The sequence below is a fragment of the Sparus aurata genome, chromosome 6, assembly GCF_900880675.1.
Source record: "Sparus aurata chromosome 6, fSpaAur1.1, whole genome shotgun sequence".
NCBI classification, from domain to species: Eukaryota; Metazoa; Chordata; class Actinopteri; order Spariformes; family Sparidae; genus Sparus; species Sparus aurata.
The window spans coordinates 7,549,442-7,570,622 of NC_044192.1; the positions used below are offsets into that span (position 1 = coordinate 7,549,442).

At 41.0% G+C, this 21,181-nt stretch overlaps 1 protein-coding gene across 1 annotated transcript; it reads right to left on the reverse strand.

Annotated features, from left to right (window-relative positions):
- Nucleotides 1-1,587: 1,587 nt before the first annotated feature.
- On the reverse strand, nt 1,588-13,769 carry LOC115582846 (NACHT, LRR and PYD domains-containing protein 12-like). Its single transcript, XM_030419068.1, has 14 exons — nt 13,743-13,769; nt 13,302-13,527; nt 11,337-13,116; nt 10,238-10,399; nt 9,904-10,077; nt 9,602-9,775; nt 7,982-8,028; nt 7,061-7,179; nt 6,677-6,732; nt 5,236-5,453; nt 4,504-4,775; nt 4,125-4,238; nt 2,545-2,686; nt 1,588-2,386 (listed from the first exon to the last, which is right to left on the reverse strand). Exons 1-14 carry the CDS (start codon nt 13,767-13,769, stop codon nt 2,067-2,069), a joined length of 3,831 nt encoding a protein of 1,276 aa, XP_030274928.1. The 3' UTR covers nt 1,588-2,066.
- Nucleotides 13,770-21,181: the final 7,412 nt, after the last annotated feature.

Consider the following 21,181-nt stretch of genomic DNA (forward strand, 5'->3'; position numbering starts at 1 on the left):
ATTTGTTAGGAGAATTATTAAGAAACAAATACAACTACAATATTCATACAAAATAGAAGAAGCATAAAATCTAACAATCACATAAATCACAGTATTATCCTAAAATCACCTGTTAACTTCTTCATGTCTGACACAGGAGTACTCCTGAGTTTTTACTACATTACATGCTGTAAGTACTCAGTACACATTTCTTGGACAAAACCATTTTTGACAATATTTTCATTTGTGTTTATTTTTTTCTCAACTACAAACCTGTGAAGTTTTATGTTGACGTAATCCTCAGACAGACGTATGAACACCGGAGCACTCATCTGTTCTGTTGAGTTCTCATTGTCAAATTGTCAAATTCTCCATTAACATATTTCAGGGGACAGGATTAAAACTAAGATACAGAAATCTGCAACTTAAAGTGAATGTGGGCCAGTGATGTAAAGTGGAGGGCCTCTGGCTACTTCCTACTTCTGGTGCTCATGCTCTGACCACACCCACCCGCCAACTCTGCCTACATATTGATCATATTAATTGTTTTCTGACTGTTTGTGTGCCATTCAGCTTCTTCAATGTGAAACGGTACAGTTGCACAAAAAGTTATCTCAAACATCCTGATAAAAAGGCTTCAGTTCTTCAAATATTATATATATATGTATATATATATATATATATATATATATATATATATATATATATATATATATATATATATATATATATCACAAGCAGGAGAAGAGGTAATCAGTAACTAGTTGGCTTAAAAGGTTTTTGACCACACTTTTAATGATGCCTGCTCCTTTGGTCTCATTCAATAAAAGCATCTGTATTTTCAGATTACACTAAGAGATGTGAGAGTGTGAGGATGCATTTCAATACTGTCAACTTGCCCGAGAGGCAGAGGCAACAAAATGAGGAGATACAGACAGACGATGTTCAGCACGTGGTATTTCCTTTATTTGATATTCAGCAGGTCATGTTTACCAGCATCCTAACCCAACCTGATAATCCTCCAAATGACCCACTTTAATACCCCAGCACCAACTTTCACTAATTGGCACGTACCATTTCATTCTACACACCCACCTAAACATACAATAAATAAATATTTATTTAAACTTCACTACCAAATATAAATACAATAAATATAAATACCTGAAAATCACCAGAATAAATACCCATGATAATTCACACAGAGAAGGGAAGCGGCAGAGGTAAATTTATGCTTCACATAATTATACACAATCAGTCCGCCTAAAATATCTTACACCTTTCCACATACTGCAACAGTGCCTTGCTAATCACTGGCTTTCTCCACTCACAGGTTAAACTTAATGGCACAAGTAAACAGCAATTATTATATCAATAAACAATTTAAAATTAGCTGTGTGTTCATCTCATTTCACCTCCAATGTCTATATGTATGTAAACACATATGTACCCACATATCCACACATACCTACACATGCATCCAATTAATCACAATCATGTCACCTGTCACATTACCGACATAAAGGCAGTCCGTCGTTACAAATACACACAAAAAACATCATTGTTGAAAATATAGAACAAATCCACATATAAAAAAGGTAAAGAAAATATTTTTTTGATGCAAGCGAAACATTGTCCTGGTTTAAATAAATATAGTAGAAATAGGTAAATATAATATGTATTTCAAAGTATTTACAGTTTTCATCAAAAACATCATTTGAACTGTTACATTTATATACAGTGTTGAAACTGCATTTACACACTGATTCAGTCACTCATTTGTAAACTTCACTGCATTTGTGTGGGATTTTCTGAGACTCTCCTGATGTGAATCATTTAATACATGTATTTTCCCTGATGAGCAGGTGAGAAGCCATTAAAAATATTGTGCTTCAATCCTACTCTGTTTACTTTGTTGTGTCTTTCAGTCCATTCAAAGTATGTTTCAGTGATCCCACAGTGAAAAGCTCAAAATCATGTACAAGCTGCTTCCTTTGCGTCTCTTCCAGTTAGTCGTTATTCATAACGTGATTTACAGTCCAACAACAGTAATAATGCTCATAATCAGTTACCTGTTGAGCACTTTGTCATCTTAACTTCAACTCTCCGGAAAGATGTCGATCCAAATCACAGAGAGCAGTGATCAGGACCGAGCTGGCTTCAGTTCCCTTTTTTCGCACTGTGTTGATCAATTTTCGTGCTTTAGCCTGTGTGCTTGGTTCTGTTTGAACTGACTGCATTTCTTCATCATTTATAAAGTCCAGATCAAGAAGTTTATCCAGAAGCTGGTTCAGAACAGGTTCAGACACTCGCTTTACAAACTCTGTCCTAATAGAGCTCAGCTTCCGTTCCGCTGGCACATCGTCCTCTGCTGGGACATTCATCTGTCCAGTTCTCCTTGTTGAATCTGGAAAATACCCAAAGATAAAACTTTTAAAAACCATCATCACTTTTAAAGAAAATTCTTAGCAAGTACAACACAACATTACAGCAAATGTTAATGAGGTCTATTCTCAAATCTATTCTATTCCTCTCTATTGTTCCATTAGGCGGATGAAGAATTACCAGTGAGATCAACGTCATGCTCCCAGACCACCAGCTGTCCACGATCTTTGACTATTAAAGTCAATTCTTCTGTGGTTGTTTCCAGGCGGACTTCAAATGTTGGGTAGTAATCTGGTCCAAACTCCAGGTCAAAATCTGCACTCTAAAAACCAAAGTGTCAGAATCTTTATAGTGTTCAAACTCAACTCAACTTTATTTATAAAGCGCTTTAAGCAGCCATAGCTGGAACAAAGTGCTGTACATGAAAATAAATAGAACATGAAACATAGGAAACAACAGAAAAATAAAATAAATAAAAACAATAAAAATGTTAAAACAATAAAAACAATAAGACACTAAAACACTAAAACAAGCAGAGTCTCATGCTGGGTTGAAAGCCAAGGAATAAAAATGGGTTTTAAGATGCGTTTTAAAAATGGACAGTCAGGGGGCTTGTCTGACATGGAGCGGGAGGACGTTCCAAAGTTTGGGACCAGCAATGGAAAAGGCTCTTTCCCCTCTGAGCTTCCGCTTAAACCTCTGTACCTCCAGGAGCAGCTGGTCAGCTGACCTGAGGCACCGAGCAGGAGCATAGGGATGGAGCAGCTCAGAGAGGTAAGGCGGGGCGAGACCATTTAAAGATTTAAAAACAAATAAAAGAATCTTAAAATGAACTCTAAAATGCACAGGCAGCCAGTGGAGGGAGGCCAGAATGGGAGTAATGTGCTCCCTCTTACGTGCTCCAGTTAAGAGGCGAGCAGCAGCGTTCTGGACTAACTGGAGACGTGTGAGGGAGGACCGGCTGACTCCAAAGTGAAGTGCATTACAGTAATCCAGCCGAGATGTAATGAAGGCATGGATTACTGTTTCAAAGTGCTTTTGTGCAAGGAAGGGCTTCACCTTTGCCAGCTGCCTCAGGTGAAAGAAGCTGGACATCACTATTGCACCAATTTGCCGGTCCAATTTAAAATCACTGTCCATCTTAAAACCCAAGTTTGAAACTGTTGTCTTCATATAGTGTGCCAAAGGGCCCAAGTCAACAGGGGGGGTTTCACTAGAACCACTCGGACCAAAAATCATCACTTCTGTCTTTTTTTCATTAAATTTTAAAAAGTTCAGTGACATCCATGCTTTAATGTCTTCAAGACATAAAAGAAGTGGTTTCAGACAGGTGGTTTTTTTTTTCAGCGGCACATAAATCTGACTGTCATCAGCGTAAAAATGAAAGGAGATGCCATGTTTTCTCAGGATGGAACCCAGGGGAAGCAGATACAGAGAGAAAAGCAGAGGCCCTAAAATTGAACCCTGTGGAACCCCATATGACAGCGGAGCAGAGCGGGACTCAGAGCCACCAAGGCATACACACATAGATCTTCACTCAAGATATGATCTAAACCAATTCAGGGCGCTACTATTAATGCCCACTAGGTGCTGCAAGCGGGACACTAAAATATTGTGGTCCACAGTATCAAAAGCTGCTGTTAGGTCCAGCAGGACAAGGATCACGTATTCTCCAGAGTCAGTAGCCAGGAGGATGTCGTAAAGATGAATCGTGTCAACACGCTGCAGCTCAAACAAAGTCTTTTATTTCAAATTCTCACCTTAGGCTGTATTTTAATGGCCTGAGGACAGTGAAGAGTGTAACTCTGATCTTCAATGAGTTTACATTTTGAAGGAACCTGGATGTTCTCTGAATATCGCTGCTGTGCACTCACCTGAAGAGACATCAGAAAATTTTAACAAAGGCAAAATTACAACATGACAGTACAATTATTCACTTTAAGTGCAGAAATGATTAGAATATTAGCACAGTGTTGGACTATATAGTAAAACACAAATAACTGTCAAAAGAAACATTATTGATAACAAACAGTTGGGGCCCACATAACGCCACTGTAATGTCTAGTCTGCCTGATACATTGTGACTCGTGTGGTACTGAAAAGACCGTTTGGACTGACAGCTGTAATACGGAGCTTTACCTCGTCCCGGTGGATGTTCTTCGGCAAGAGAAACACGTCAAGTTTTTGTCTTTGTGTTTCTGGGTTTGGTTGTCTGAGAAACAGCAGGACTCTGCCACTAACTGGTCTCATTTTGTTTAACAACCTTTTAATAAAATCCTTCACTATGCCAATGGGAGAGAAGTGAGAGACTGTGACAACCACATGAGTGTCTGTAATCTCCAGCGGCTCGAGGAAGTTCATTCCATCATCAGTGATGTGGACGACAGACAGCAGACCTTCAGGCAGCGGAGCTGTGAAAACACAGAGCTGTGAACTTTTAGTCATTACAACAATAATACTTATTCTATTGAGTTTTCCAGAACATTGAGCAGAGTCTTTGTACAGCTGTTGTCCAGGTTAGTGACTTATTATACACAATGTTCAGTGATGGAGGATGGGAAGCCAGTGAGGGACTGTGCCTTTGCTCCTACGAGGAGAACACAAATTGTTACGTCTGTGTGGAACTGCTAGTCAAGATTAACAATAAATGGAAAGCAAAATAAGTAAAAAAGGAGAATAAATGCACAATAGTCATGTTATAGTAGTCAGGACAGGGGTTTGAGTTCCCTGTAGTTAGGCTTCGGGTTTTACCAACAGACCTCTCTATTGTCTGCAATATGTGGATGAGGTCCCAACAAGACCTATTGACTATTCGTTGGCACCGTAAGAACAGATAAACTCTACATTTATAAAGTACAATAGTGTTCTTACCATCCATAACTTCACAGTGAGGCAGGTGGAGCTGACAGACAGCACTATCATTTGAACACTTGATATCAAACAGCAGCCCTGCAGCCATCTTGCCAGCTGATCTGAGGAGGCTCTCATCCCATTGGACAGTCCTGTACAGCAGCTCCGCCTCCTGAACCATAACAAACACCAGTCCAGTCGATTTACACTGGAACACACCTGGACCAGAACACCAGAACCTGCGGGACACAGAGGAGCTGTTAGCAACAAGCCAGTCTGTCATCAAGGGATCTGTTGATGTGCAGATGCTTGTTTTTTCTATTGATCATATATGTTGTGTTTTACATGTTTATCTTATCTTCTTTTCTGCACAACATGCAACCTTTCTGCTCACACTGAAAACCATCCCATCCCACCAACAGATTCTGAAATGAATTAAGCTTTATGCATATAGCTGCCCAGCTTTATGACAACACAAACACATCTAGCTTTGGTCCTGTTAAGAAGCAGATGTGTGGACTGAAGACACATGACTTCGACTCAAGATGTACTTGAGTCACTTTCGACTCTACTTGACAAAATCAAAGAAAAATTGCAACTAGACTTTTCTAGTAATACTTGTGACTTCACTTGAATAACCTAATGTTGACACCATGGGCCCAAAATTAACAACCAACAAATTCCAGATATGCGTAGATTTTCTGTTTGGTCATTACATTCTTGTTCTTTTACTACAGCTTTTTTATAATTGGATAGTAAAATCATAACCATAGCCAATTCATATTTATAGGCAGATTTAAAAAATGTTCTACATACACTATATGGACAAAAGTATTGGACCACCTAAATGTACAGTAGCTTTTATGACATCCCATTCTAAATCCATCGGCATTAATATGGAGTCGGTCCCCCGTTTGCAGCTCTAATAGCTTCCAGTCTTCTTGGAAGGCTTCCTACAAGATTTTGGACTGAATTTATGCCCATTCAACCAGACAGAAGAGCATTTATGAGGTCAGACACGGAGTTGGGCCATAGGCTCGCAATCTCCATTCTAGTTTACCACAAAGGTAAATCTAGGAGGGAAGAAATGTCATAAACTGACTTGTTGCAACGGTGGCTTCCTACTATAGTACCAAGCTCGAATTCAGTGAGCTCTTTAGAATTACCCATTCTTCCACAAATGTTTGTAAAGGTATACTGCATGGCTAAGTTCTTGATTTTATACAATGATTAAGATGTATGGTCCAATACCTTTGTCCATATAATGTATATGAACATCAACATAACCCCCACCAAGCCCAAATCTGAAAGGTGTGTATATGTGAGGGAAGGTATTTCTAAAGCTGTTTCACCATTCAACAGTTCTGGTAAAGTACACTGGCATCTTTTGTGAGAAATTAACCAAAAGTGCTGATAAAGAATTGACAAGATTTAAGTGTTCTGCAGTTCATGTTTTGGTTACCTGTATGACCTCTTCTGTGACTCAGTCAACAGCTCAGGTGTGAAAACTTGCTTGTCCTAAAATTGAAAAAAGGCACACATTTAATGAATTAGACCATATTGGACAACACACTGAAATTGGAGCAGAGACTCCCGCTCAAGTATTCTGGTGACAAGATTGTCACTGCTTCACTTTTAAGTCTTTGGGTACTATGTAGTTTTATAACCAAATAATTGTTATTATTGTTCTGTGAAATTATCCTTTACAAGAGAAGCCTGCAGGACTACAGCAGCTAGCAGTTTAATAGTGGTATTCAGAATGTGTGGAATATAAAACCTTTAAGGATGGAAAACTAAGGAACCCGAATATGAAGATGACAGATGGATAAAAATGTTAGAAACTGACATTTGTATTCAGTTTATCTCCACAAAGAAGAAGATGTTGCTGGTTCAACCTCTGTGGATCATCAGGACACGGCCGATCCTCTTTACTCTCCTCTGCCATGTCCTCAGATGTGGATGGATCTAGTGGGTGGAAGACGCAACAGATGTCAAACTTCCGGACATCCTGTTGACCCAACATTCATAAACCTATAACAGCCGAGTCCACAGTTCAAAGCTGGCCAGGGCCCTTTGTAGCATGTCTTTCTACCCATGTTACCTGTTGATATCTATTGACAAACCCCCTACTAAAGTCAAACTGAAGAAAGAAATCAAGTTGAAAGTTCAAGACCAAACACAGTGGCCCTCATTTATCAAACGAACGTAAGGCAGAAAAACGCAAACTTGGACGTGAGCGGAAGCTACGATCAGATCTCACGTCAGGTCTGAGCTCGTGTTCGCAAATCTGAGTCTGTGGATTTGCGGTGCAGCACAGCAAAATCTGGCTGAGTCTGAAAATAACAAACCTCAGCTGTCATTAAGCATAAGCAGTCACATATTTAGATCAGATCAAAACGGATTCTTAAAACTAATAAAACAAAAACATTTTTTTTTCCACGTTTTTACTGATACCACTTTTTTGTAAAATAAAATATGATAGGCTAAATAGCCTAACATGACAACTAATTAACGGAATACCTAATAACCCCACTGGCAAACCTGCTACAGAGCAGGAACGCAGATTCAATAGTGGGCACACACACACACACGGGTCACAGTGGAGCGCTGCTTCGGGTTGCTGAAGCGCAGGTAGCTCTGTCTCATCGCCTTTAAAACGTAAAGTAGCGAGGCAGCACAACTACACAACATCATCTTTCCAAAAACAAAACAGAACTTTAATAACAGTTTTAGTTTCTTTACGATATTACAGCAGGCTTTTACTCACATCCTTTATGGCTGAAAAGTGTAACCCTGTTTCGTCTGTCATCCACCCTGTAAAAATAAACACAAATACAGCTGTTATCAGCATACCTCCCCCAACAGTCCCCTAAGTTTATAATTAATTGAAGCTTAATTGGCGAAGTTTCAGGAGCAGGACCACACCTCAACAGCGCCAACTTCCGCATTTCTATAAATAACCACCTGACCCTCTCATCTGCTTCGCTCTCGTATGCTGCACCCCTCCCCCCCACCCCATTTCTCTCTGTCTGTTGCTTCTTTCTCTCCTCTCCTTCGTAGGTCCATGAGGGGGTCCGTCGCTGCCCGGGAGCGGCGGCGGATTCTCTACAAGAATCCCCACAACGCACTCGAAGAACTCAAAAGAACCAAGATCTTCGACACTTCGTTTTCCTTTGTCACTAATAAATCCTTAAACGCATCTCGTTGATGGTGTGGTCCTTGCTAGTGAAAGGGATATTCTGGTGTAAATTTAATCCATGGTCTAACACACCATAAAACTGTGTTAGACTCCCTCTCGAGAGATAAAGTTCGCAGACCGCTAGCTAACGTAGTTATATTACATATCACATATTTCGAGGCATCAAACATTTGATATCATTGCCGTATTTGTCGGAATAGATAAACAAAACTCGATTACCGAGTGCAGTAGAATCCTGCAGCTCAGTGATGATCATTACTGCGGGACTCTACTGCACTCGGTAATTGACTCACAGGGCTTCCCCACAACAAGGAAGGCTCCTTGGGTAGGGAGTTTTGTTTATCTATTCCGACAAATACGGCAACTATATCAAATGTTTGATGCCTCTTGTTATGGGATTACATTACACATGATGCCCATAAACACACTGACATTTTGAGAGGTAGATTGGGGTAGGGGGTCTGAACACAACCATCTTCAAAGCTGGCCCTCATTTTAAACTTAACTACATACCTGTGAAGTTTCATAACTGTACCTTGCATGGTTGCAATGTTATCCTGCTAACAAAATCTGTCCACAGACAGAGACTTATATCATATTGTATAAACCCGTGCCAAAGTAGTTTCGCGACAATAGGTGTCTTGTGGACCACATTTCCAAGAGGTGAAAAACATTACTAGCTGACCCCATCATCGCTGGTAGCAAAAACAAACAAAAAAGCATTCAAATACAGACTTGGACATTGTCTACAATGGCAATGAAGCACTAAAGAGGCTGAATTCTACAGACTCTGATGTGTCCTCTTCAAATTCTCTAAAATTCTGGGCTCCAGGAATGTGTCAGATGAACCCTCAACATTGCAAAAAGCCGACACATGAATGTACAATATTTACACATCCCAAGTACACTTAACATCAAGAAAAAAACCATAGCCAACCATCTCAGAGTTTAATTTGTCAGAAAAGTCTTTGTTGTTGAGGGAGTACTCAATGAATTTGAGCCGTGACAGAGTTCCAATACCCTGACATACACTGCTAACATGTATGTATGCTTCCGGATGTGCCACTGATGCAACTAAAAATGTGACTTCAGGCCTCAGTCAATCTCTTCTAACCTGGAAATACTGATCTTTGATTTGATGCTAACTGGAGGCTCTTTTGCATTGACTGAATCCAATCTACTACTGACCTCAGAGTCTTCAGTCTACCATGTGGACTCTCCATAAGATCAGACAGCAGCTTCACTCCCGATTCCGGCAGCTGGTTTTCTCTCAGGTTCAGCTCTCTCAGATGGGAATAGTCGGACTTCAGTGCTGAGGCCAGAAACCTGCAGCTTAACACTGACAGCTCACACCTTTGAAGTCTGCTCTCACAGGACACCAATCAATAAAAAATGTAAATGTATTATAACATCCATGCATGAGAAATGATTTTCAGCATATGTCCTTTAAAGACAGAGCATGTACAAGAGAGAAATGACAGTGAGCTGACCCCAGAGTCTCCAGTCTACAGAGTGGACTCCTCAGGAAACTACACAGTAGCAATACTCCTGGATCCTGCAGTTTGTTGTTACTCAACTCTAGCACTCTCAGATGGATGGGGTTGGACTTCAATGCTGAGGCCAGAGAACTGCAGCATAACACTGACAGTTCACACTGTTGAAGCCTGCTCTCACAGGACACAAATCAATAAAAAATATAAATGTATTATAACATCCATGCATGAGAAATGATTTTCAGCAAAGAAATCGAAAAACACAAAATAAATCATTTCAGATTAAAGACAGACAGAGTAAAACACAAAGTGAACTGACCTCAGACTCTTCAGTCTACAGTGTGGACTCTTCAGACCATCAACCAGCTGCTCCATTTCTGGGTATCCCAAATAGTTGTTACTCAATTCAAGCTCTCTTAGGTGGGAGGGGAATGATTTTAAAGCCAAGGCCACAGTGTTACAATGTCGGGTTGACAGTTCACAGCCAGCTAGTCTACAAATAAAGATGTCATGTAAAAATCTGTGATTATTCAAAACAGAACCAATGCAGATCTGAGACATCCTGGATGCTTAAGTGCATATTATTAATATAGTGGGACTTAAACAATATTTTCATTAGGCTGCTGTTTATAAAAGAGAATCAAAGTAGACATTACAACCCTGATTCCAAAAAAAATTCTGGATGCCTTCTATATGTTCCTGGATAAGTGGAACATTGTTTCTTCTACTATAATGAAGTTACAATGACCACTGACTTTCTGTGTATGAGTCTGCTATCTCTGAGGAATAAACAGGCCTACTTAAAAACCATGACCACATACTGCAGTGATGCTATTTCTAAAAGATTATCAGTGGGTTTTCCTGCTTGATTCAATTATAGCACGAAGAATAAACAGAACAATTTAGAGTCGTAACTTCTCACAACTTCTCTAGTTTGCATGCAAGGAATGTGGGAGCAGTAAAGGACGGGGTCCCACACACACAAATACACAGATATGCATTGCACATGTAAGAGCAGATTTATGTTAATTGTGTGTCATGGTCTGACTGTGATTGGCGGGTCAGCCTATATAGTGTAGGAACCTTTGGGGGCATGAAACACATGCAGGTGGAGAGGAGAAAGACCCTAGAAAGTGCAACTGTAAATGAGGGCAAAATATAGTAAAGAGTCTTACACTGACTTGAAACAAGTGCGCACATTTTGGGTAAATAAAATATGTAGTTTCTTTCTTTTAGTTCAAGCTAGTGGTCCAGGTGGGGGGCGAGCAGCTTGTGTATCGATGTGACCGGCACAGAAACAGACATATCTTACACTAACCAAGCAGTCGCCGGTCATAGGCTAGTCAGGCTGAAAAACAGCCGATTCCGGTTCCGGTCAGTGAAACTTTACCAAAAATATAAGACTGGCCCTGCTAGGCATCAGTACTTACCGAGCCCTTCTGCAGTTCCTCACAGCTGGAATCAGTCTTTGTTTTCCCTTTACTGATGTTCTGTACTTATTCAGGTCCAACTCATATAGAACCTCCTCTGACATCTGCAGCATGTAGGCCAGAGCTGAGCAGTGGATCTCTGAGAGTTTCTTCTTTGATCTGTTCTCTGACTTCAGGAACTCTTGGATCTCCTTATGAACTGAATGGTCGTTCATCTCCATCAGACAGTGGAAGATGTTGATGCTTCTGTCAGGAGAGATTTCGTCCATTTTCATTTTCTTCAGGTTTTTGATGGCTCTCTGGATGATTTTTGGACTGTTGTCTGTTCGACCTAGTAGGCCTCTGAAGAGTCTCTGGTTGGACTCCAGAGAGAGGCCATGAAGGAAGCGAACAAACAGGTCCAGGTGGCCGTTTTCACTCTCTAAGGATTTCTCCATGGCACTCCTCAGGAAGACATCCAGGGATGGGTCAGTGTTTTCATACTCCCACATTTTTCCCAGGAAGTCCTTCACGTCCACTGAGTTGCTGTAACAGTGGAACATGTAGACTGCAGCCAGAAACTCTTGAATGCTCAAATGAACAAAGCTGTAGACGGTTTTCTGGAAGATCCCAAACTCTCTTTTGAAGATCTTTGTATAAACTTGGGAGTTAAACTGTCCAACATCAAGACCACACTTCTCCAGGTCCTCTGGGTAGAACATGAGCTTTCTGTTAGAAGGATTCTTCATATGTTCAAAGGCCAGCCTCCCCAGCTTCAGAAAAACTTTAATGTCAGCCACCATTTGCTCCTGTTGTCCCATCCCCATCTTCCTCTTTGTTGAAACCAGCAGGAAGTGTGAGTACAGGTTAGTCAGGGTCTTGGGCAGCTCTCCAGTGTCGTCTGTAGTCAACATGTGCTCCAGAACTGTAGCAGTGATCCAGCAGAATACTGGGATCAGACACATGATGTTGAGTGTCCTGGATGTCTTGATGGCTGAGATGATCCTACTGGACAGATCTTGATAACCAAATCTCCTCCTGAAGTACTCCTCCTTCTGTGCCTCGGTGAAGCCTTGTACTTCTGTTACCCTGTCAACACATTCAGGAGGGATCTGATTGGCTGCTGCTGGTTGGGAAGTTATCCAGACAAGAGCTGAGGGAAGCAGATTCCCCTTGATGAGGTTTGTCAGCAGCACGCTGACTGATGACTTCTGTGTGACATCAGACACGACTTCATTGTTGTTGAAGTCCAGTGAAAGTCTGCTTTCATCCAGGCCGTCAAAGATGAACAGAAGTTTACAGACAGCGAGCTGCTCTGCTGTCACCTTCTGTAACGTTGGATGGAAAACATGGAGAAGCCTGAGAAGACTGTACTGCTCATCCTTGATCAAGTTCAGCTCCCTGAAGGAAAGTAGAATCAACAGACTGACATCTTGGTTCTCCAAGTTCTCCGCCCAGTCCAGAGTGAACTTCTGCACTGAGAAGGTTTTTCCAACACCAGCGACACCATTCGTCAGAACGACTCTGATGTTTCTCTGTTGGCCAGGCTTGGCTTTAAAGATGTTGCTGCACCTGATTGGAGTTTCATTGATTGTCCTCTTCATGGAAGCTGTCTCAAGCTGCCTCACCTCATGTTGGGTATTAACCTCCTCACTCTGTCCCTCTGTGATATAGAGCTCGATATAGATCCTGTTGAGGAGGGTTCCACTTCCAGCTTCATCAGTTCCTTCAGTCACACGTTCACATCTCCTCCTCAGACTGACTTTATATTTATGTAGAACCTTCTGCAGACCAAAGTCCCCTGTAGGACAATAAAAAAGGTCAAATTATTAGTCAGTTTCCAGCACCTGAACAACAAACAAAAAATCTCAATGAAGACAGAGGCATTGTCTTTAAATCATTTTCATGATGCACAATATGTGACTGCATTACAGAAATCCCAGTGTTCAGACCTGATGACATCTGCATACAGATGTACCATCTTACTTAATACGGTGCTGGTCTGACTGGCTGCCTGCAGTCCAGGTCTTGTTCTGGGTCTTTTTCTACACTTGGGGCAGAAGAAGTCCTCTGATGAAGCAGACTGGTCCCAGTGTGAGGTGATGCACCTTCTGCAGAACCAATGTCCACAGCTGGTAGAGACCGGATCCTTCAGGGAGCCCTGACACAACACAGAGGGGGTGAGTAGGGAGAGTGTATTTTTTGTTGACCGCTCAAACCAACGACAAACTGAGTATCACGAACATCTGCCGTGCCTTGCCTTGTGTGCTATGTTGTTTGGACAATAAATACGACGCAATCGCCAATACGGAAAACGCTGTATACGCTGCCTCCTTTGTGACTGAGTGTAAGATAGAGCCCATAGACTTTGAGAAGAGGGAGCCAGGTGTGCAAAAATCTAAACTGATTTCTGGGTATTAGGACTACCAGCTTCACCACTCTACTGGGACGCATAGGGATCTAATATTTTGCTAAACTCTACGGGGCTGCAGCTTATTTACAAGAGAGACTCTTGTGGCATCAGCAACAGATCTATAAAGCCAGCAATTGTAGATGGATGTATCAATACACATATGAATCAGATTCTTTCAGATTTTAAATAGTTACAAATCTTAATAGCAACTTCTACATTAGAGCAAAGATATGAATATTTTCTTGAGGTTTAAATTCTGAAATGGAGGTGTTTTGATAAAACGATGCATTAAAATCTACCCGAGATTCTGCATTAATTCTGCATCATTCATAAAAAAATACAGAATATTTTGTAGGGCGGCTGTAGCTCAGTGGGTAGAGCAGGTCGACTAGTGATTGGAAAGTCGCTGGTTTGAATCCCAGCTCCCCTGGGGCGGAACTGAGCTGCATGTTGAAGTATCCTTGAGCAAGATACTGAACCAAAATTGCTCCTGATGGGTGGTTCGCACGTTGTGTGGCGGCCTCTGCCATCAGTAAGGGCCCTGTGATAATCTGGCGACTCGTCCAGGGTGTACCCTGCCTTTGCCCAGGGAGATAACTGGGATTGGCTCCAGTACAACCCCCCCAGCGACCCTCACGGTTAAGCGATTGATGAGATGAAAATATTTTGGTCAGTTTCAAAAGACAGTGTCTTACTTGGTGTATGAGCGTGCAGGTTTAACACTGATGTACGGTGGCTGATCTTTCAACCAGTCACTCTTCGAAGATAGAGACAGCTGCTTCTGCACAGAAGAACGAGTCCTCCTCGGTCTGTGAAGACATTATTTATAACACATTTGTTGACTGTTGTTTAAAATATATCAAGGTTTAGCAAAAACTGCACAGAAGATCAGGTGGTCACAGAAACCATTATAGAAAATAAGTATTTTTTCTTTTCATTCAGTCTATAATGAAAATTATTATTTTTTTATTTCAGCTTTCTGGGTTCATTAACACTAATTAACTCTTCCTATCTGACTGTTTCGTTAATCATTTAGTGATCAGTTACTAACATTCAGTACAATTCAGACTTTATGTCAGACTCACAGAGGGTCCATAACAATGAAACGAAAGAGAAATAAAACAAACAAGATAAAGCGACAACTATTCCTCATTCAATTCATGAACAGTTCATAAGTAGGATTTGCCAGAGTTTTCTAAATCTGGACTTGTACCAGAAATAGCACTTTTAAGGCAGGTCCAAACCTCCAAGATGCTGTTCTCAGACTTGTCAAAGTGAAATGAATAAAGTTATACATCAGATTTATTTAAAGAGCCTTTCCAGATAAAGAGATAAACAACTAAAATTGGCCTGTAGAGACAAAGTAGTGAGTAGATGAGTCTCCTGTTCGCTGTGATGTTGTTTAATGTCATTGACAACCTAGTTTCATTTAGACACTTGTTACCAACTGCCTTTTTCAGACACGTAAACGCTTTGTAATTAAACTGTGGGACATTTAATGATGCATTTTATGTTGCAGAACAAAACGTGTAAGTATCTTCAGCCCGTGGTAACCACAGACCTGGAACATGTTAAACAGTGGCACTCATCTTCCCTGAAGGACAGGGACGTGAATGAACAATTTCCTGGACAGCATCCACATTCCCAAGATATCAGAAGTAATTAAGGAAGAATAAGAGAAAGATATAACTTTAGTGGAACTATGGCTATTGACAGTATCAAATGAGGGAAAACCCCTGGGCCAGATGGGTTACCCATTGAGGTTTATAAAACGTTCAAGCATAGACTGATGCCAGCATTATTAGAAATGTTTAAGGAAACTTCTGTCAATGGAATCCTTCCAAAATCTTTAAGGGGAGCACTAATTGCTTTGTTGCCAAAACCGGGCACCGAACAACAAATGTGAAAACTTTAGGCCAATAAGTCTTCTAAATGTGGATTTAAAATTTTTGAGTAAAATCGCCAGAAGACTGGAGAAAATAATTCAGAATTACAGATGGGATTTATGGCTCTTTGAGGGGAGCCGGATCTTGGTGAGCCGTTCCTTTCAAAGAGCCGTTTGTCAGGCTGGGGTAAAAAGGGGAAAACTATGGAGATATGAGTTGGACCCAAACGCAGATAATCAGAGGACAAGAGGCAGCAATGAGGGGAACAAAAGGCGAGCTTTAATAAAACTAAAGCTGAAGAAAAAAACCAAAGTAGCAACACAACAGCTGGACAAAGTATCAAAATAAAACAATTCAGCAAATTGCAAAGAAAAAGGCAAAGTACAAATCAAACATGAAAAACTCTAAACCAAAACATACCACAAAGAGACTGGAAACTGGCGGGAACATGACATGGAACAGGAGCAGATGTGGACAGAGGCAGACAGAGACACGAATGGACACTGGCAGAGACAATGAATGGACAAGGAGTGCAGGGAAGTCACAGACTAAATACACAGACTAATGGCCAAAATTAGTACAGAAATGTCTGCAAGACCCCGCATGGAGAGAGGATCTACAAGAGGCAATCCCAATAGAAAAGTGGGAGGAGGCATGCTCTAAAACACCATCGAGAACTACTAACACTCACCTGAAATTACTACAATACAACTGGTTGATGCGAACATATATCACTCCAGAAAAAACTTAACAGATATAACAGCGCTATACCTGATGTTGTATTAAATGTAAGGAAAAAGGCACATTTTTCCTTTGTATCTGGCAATGTACAGAAATACAAAAATTCTGGCAAGAAATAAAACTATGTACTACTATATACCCTTAGTCCTACAGTTGTTTATATTGGGTCTTTATCCAGAAGATTTGAAGATTAAGAAATATCAACAAATGCGTGTAGACCTAAGTGTGTTAATGGCAAAGAGAATAATAGCCCTCTTGTGGAAAAACACCAGAAGTCGAAGTGTAAGCAGGTGGTTGACTGAGCTATCTACAACTCTCCCCTTGGAGAAAATTACATATACAATAAAACATCAACAGCATAATTCTCACCAGATCTGGGACCCCTTCATTTGCTATGTATTGAGAACAGATTTGTCACATGTAATGGAAGAGCCTAGGGACATGTAAACAGTGGCACTTTGCAGTACCTAAGATTGCAGAAATGTTTGTTTTATTTTTTAACTCATTGACTTGATTCCCAACCAAGATTTGGAAGCACTTGTGGGGGGGGGGGGGGGTAGACATGTTTGTTCAAGACATGTAATTGTATTTCTTTATATTTCTTTGTTATGTTGTGAAAAATTAAATAAAAAGAATGTTGGTAAAAAAAATCAGATCATGAAAAGAGATGTTTCAGATGACTACAAACATTAAATTAAACACATGATCTACAAATAATATTGCAACTGTCCGCATGCAGTGTTTGGACCTATTGAGCGCTCCATTAACCACAGTGACTGTTTGGCGGTGAGATCAGAGAGTGTCGTAACTCTGATATTCCACGGCTCTGATTGGCACATCCTCAGCAACAGTTGTGACAAGAACACTTCCGGGAACTTTTAATCGTTCTTCGCGAAAAGTTTTGGGAGAAAAACGGAATCACTATCGTATCTCTTTCAACCAACAAATGAAATAAAACAACTAAATAATGACACAAATGTGTGTGCTGCATGTTGCAGCCTCATTTCACAAAGACAGCGAATATAGTCACTGAGGTTTAAACGCGGAAATGCTGCTGCTGTACAACAGGATGTGTGATCTGGTCATTGCTTGTGATTATGTAACAGATCTGGCCACTAGCGCTTGCTTTAAAATATGGAAGTCTGACAGTGTATTTCTTCGATTCCTGAAGAGTAATGTCACTCTGACAATTAGCAAATGGCAAAACATAAACAGCAAACACTGAATGAGATAGTGTGAGTCCTCTTACTTTGTGTCAAAGCGCGGAGGAGGATCTTTAGAGCAGCCAGCCCTCACAGAGAGACGGCTCGATCCTGGAGACTCAACCCCGTCCTCCTCATCCTTCATCTTCTGGTCTGAACACAGTCTTAGAAGATAAACAGTGTACTAAAACCACCGGGTCAGTTTCCTTTAAAGCTGCAGTCTGAAGCCTTGAGAAAAAAGTGGACTTAGCCAGAATATTTGAATAAGCACAGCTCCCAGGTACCTCCTTCTTCCTCTTTGCTGGTGCAGCCCTGCCTTCAAAGCCTCTCCCCACAGAGGAGCCTGCCGTACATGAGCAGGCTTGTAACTTTAGGTTAAGAAAACAACCCCGGGTCTCTGAAACATGAGTGAGGTATCTCACTATGGGACACGCCCCTGCGCTTGTCCCAAGAACCTATTTTCCACAATGCCAGTCTTGACTGGCAGACAGATGTGACGTCCGCTCCCTGGAGCAGGGACTTCCTCCTCCTTATAAAAGCCAGGCGTAACGTCATCTATTCAGTTTGAGCAAGCACACCTCTTCCTCGCTCCAGGCAAGGAGGGTGGTCTGATGAGATAGCTCACTCATGTTCCAGTGAACCGGGGTTAATTTCTTAACCTAATGTTCTCTTTCAACATTCGTTTTGGTATCTCAGTATGGGATATAGAGACTCCCGCATTGCCAGACAAGCTCAAAGGCCAGTTGGTAATACACCGCCAATCAGACAGGCATATTTGCTTCTGAACCCACACTACACACAGAACTGTGTGAGACAGTGTAGGGGCAGTAACATCCAAGTTATAGAATCTAGAGAAAGTGTGAGGCGTAGCCCAGCTGGCAGCCGCAATAGAAGCACCCTGAAAATGTGCCCACGATGCAGTAATACCACCAGTGGAATGAGCGCGCAGTCCTGCAGGGGGTCGCAGCCCCGTGCTATCATAGGCCGAGATGAGAGCCTCCACAATCTAGTGTGACAAACACTGTTTCGTGAGAGGCTTCCCCAAGTGTGATTACCGAGTGCAGTAGAGTTCCGCAGCTCAATGATGATCATTACTGTGGGACTCTACTGCACGCGGTAATCGACTCACAGGGCTTCCCCACAACAAGGAAGGCTTCTTGGGTGGTGAGTTTCGTTTATATTTTCTGACAAATACGGCAACTATATCAAATGTTTGATGCCTCGAAATATGTGCTGGAACCCTATTTCTAATGTTGCCGAAGTTTGGTGAGGATGCTAAAACTACGTTAGCTAGCGGTCTGCAAACTTTATCTCTCGAGAGGGAGTCTAACACAGTTTCACGGTGTGTTTTAGACCATGGATTAAACTTACACCGGAATATCCCTTTAACTCCATTAAGGATGGAAGCAGCTACTGGAGACAGTCCAGCTGTTGCACTCAAATAGCTTTGCAACTTCTGGTAAGGTAGGGTTCGGCGACCGAGTGGTTAGCTCGCTCTCTGAACTGTATTGCTAGTTCAGCTACACCTGCTGTCTGAGAGCTTGCTTCTGGGAGCGAGAAGAGGTTTAAGATGGAATAGATGACATAACACATGGCTTTTATAAGGAGAAGGAAGTCCCTCCTCCAGGGAACGGAGGTCACTTAAGAGTGTAAATTTGGTCTCAGCTTTGGTAGGGACCCTGCCCAGCAACCTATCCCCCCCACCCCAATCTTTAACCAGAGAACCATTTTAAGACCTCACCTGAAGCCAGGTCATAATGATTTCATGAGTGTTTTGTTTTGTTTGGCACTTCAATCTCGATGGATAAACAGAAGTACAGATCAGAAGAGGTAAATGTGTGTTTGGATTTTGTGGTGAACTGTCCCTTTAACAGTCATTAATTGGTGATGGCAACATTATTTTCTCATGGGACTCTGTATTAAACCAAATACAGACGGTTCCAGTTTTCTGCTTTAAACTGGGATTTTTCTGCATTTTCGTTCGAAGCACTTTGTAGAGAATTGTTCTGCACAGATTTTTTAGAATTGGCTGGTTCCCTGCGACAGCTGACCGACCAGAGAAGACTCACCTCGTCTCTCTGGAACATCAAACCGCCAAGAAACCTCACAGACATCCAGGTGAAATGTGTCTCTAAATCATTTTTTATTTTGTTCCCGTTTTTTCTTTGACCTGACCTAAAGTGCTGTGTAACCCAGTTATTTTTTTTCTTTACATATGCGTTTAAAAATGTGTCGTCTCGGTCCAAATCTAGTTTTAACATCTTAGAAACATGCAGAGACAACCAGCCATCTGTAATTTACCAAATAAGTATAAAAACTATTGTCAAGTGCAAAAATTTGTCAGTTGATAATTTGACAGCAGCAAAAAATCAACAGATTAGATATTTTTTCACCATAGATCTTTAAAAATCTGACTTAATCAATAGCTTCGATGTCCTGTGACCCAGTGACTCCAAACTAATGCTGAATTGTATCACTAAATAGTACAATAGGACACACCTGTCTTTTATTACATTTGACTGCTTCTTCTATAATATATCATATATATCTTTAACACCACACAGGCCACATAGGACACACCAACAAAACAAAGTGGTTGTAGCAAACTGCACGTTATTACAGTTTTGAGAAGCACAATATGAGCATGTTTGTTAATTAGGAGAATTATTAAGAAACAAGTACAACTACAATATTCATACAAAATAGAAGAAGCATAAAATATAAAAATCACATAAATCACAGTATTATCCTAAAATCACCTGTTAACTTCTTCATGTCTGACACGAGTACTCCTGAGTTTTTACTACATTACATGCTGTAAGTACTCAGCACACATTTCTTGGACAAAACAATTTTTGACGACATTTGAACTTCACTTGCCTTTATTTTTATTTCAACTACACACCTATGAAGTTTTATGTTGACATAATCCTCAGACAGATGTATGAACACCAGAGCACTCTTCTGTCCTGTTGAGTTCTCATTGTCAAAGGTTTCTCCATGAACGTATTTCAGGGGACAGGATTGAAACTGAGATACAGAAATCTGCAACTTAAAGTGAATGTTTGCAAGTGATGTAAAGTGGAGGGCCTCTGGCTACTTCCTACTTCCTGTGCCTTGCTCTGACCACACCCACCCGCCAGCTCTGCCTACATATTGATCATATTAATTGTTTTCTGACTGTTTGTGTGCTGTACAGCTTCTTCAATGTGAACTTTAACTGTGTTGCATAAAAAGTCAAAGCAAAGATTCTGATAAAAAGGCTTCAGTTCTTCTTTGGTTCCATTGTTTAGTTTTCTGACTTTGCTTTTGTCTGCAAACATGCTGCATGGAACCACATCACATTTAGACAGCTGTGAACTAAAGAGAACATCCTCTCACACCACTGGAGAAGCAGGAGAAGAAGTAATCAGTAACTAGTTGGCTTAAAAGGTTTTTGACCACACTTTTGGTTATCCCTGTTCCTTTAATAAACACATTTGTATATTCAGATTACAGGACGCCTCAACAAGTAACTGGCCCAGTTTGATGACAACAGAACTTTGCATTTTCCCAGTTAATAAAGAGAAAGTCAGATGAGTCTCAATAAATGAATGTATTTCAGGATTTATACATAAATGACAT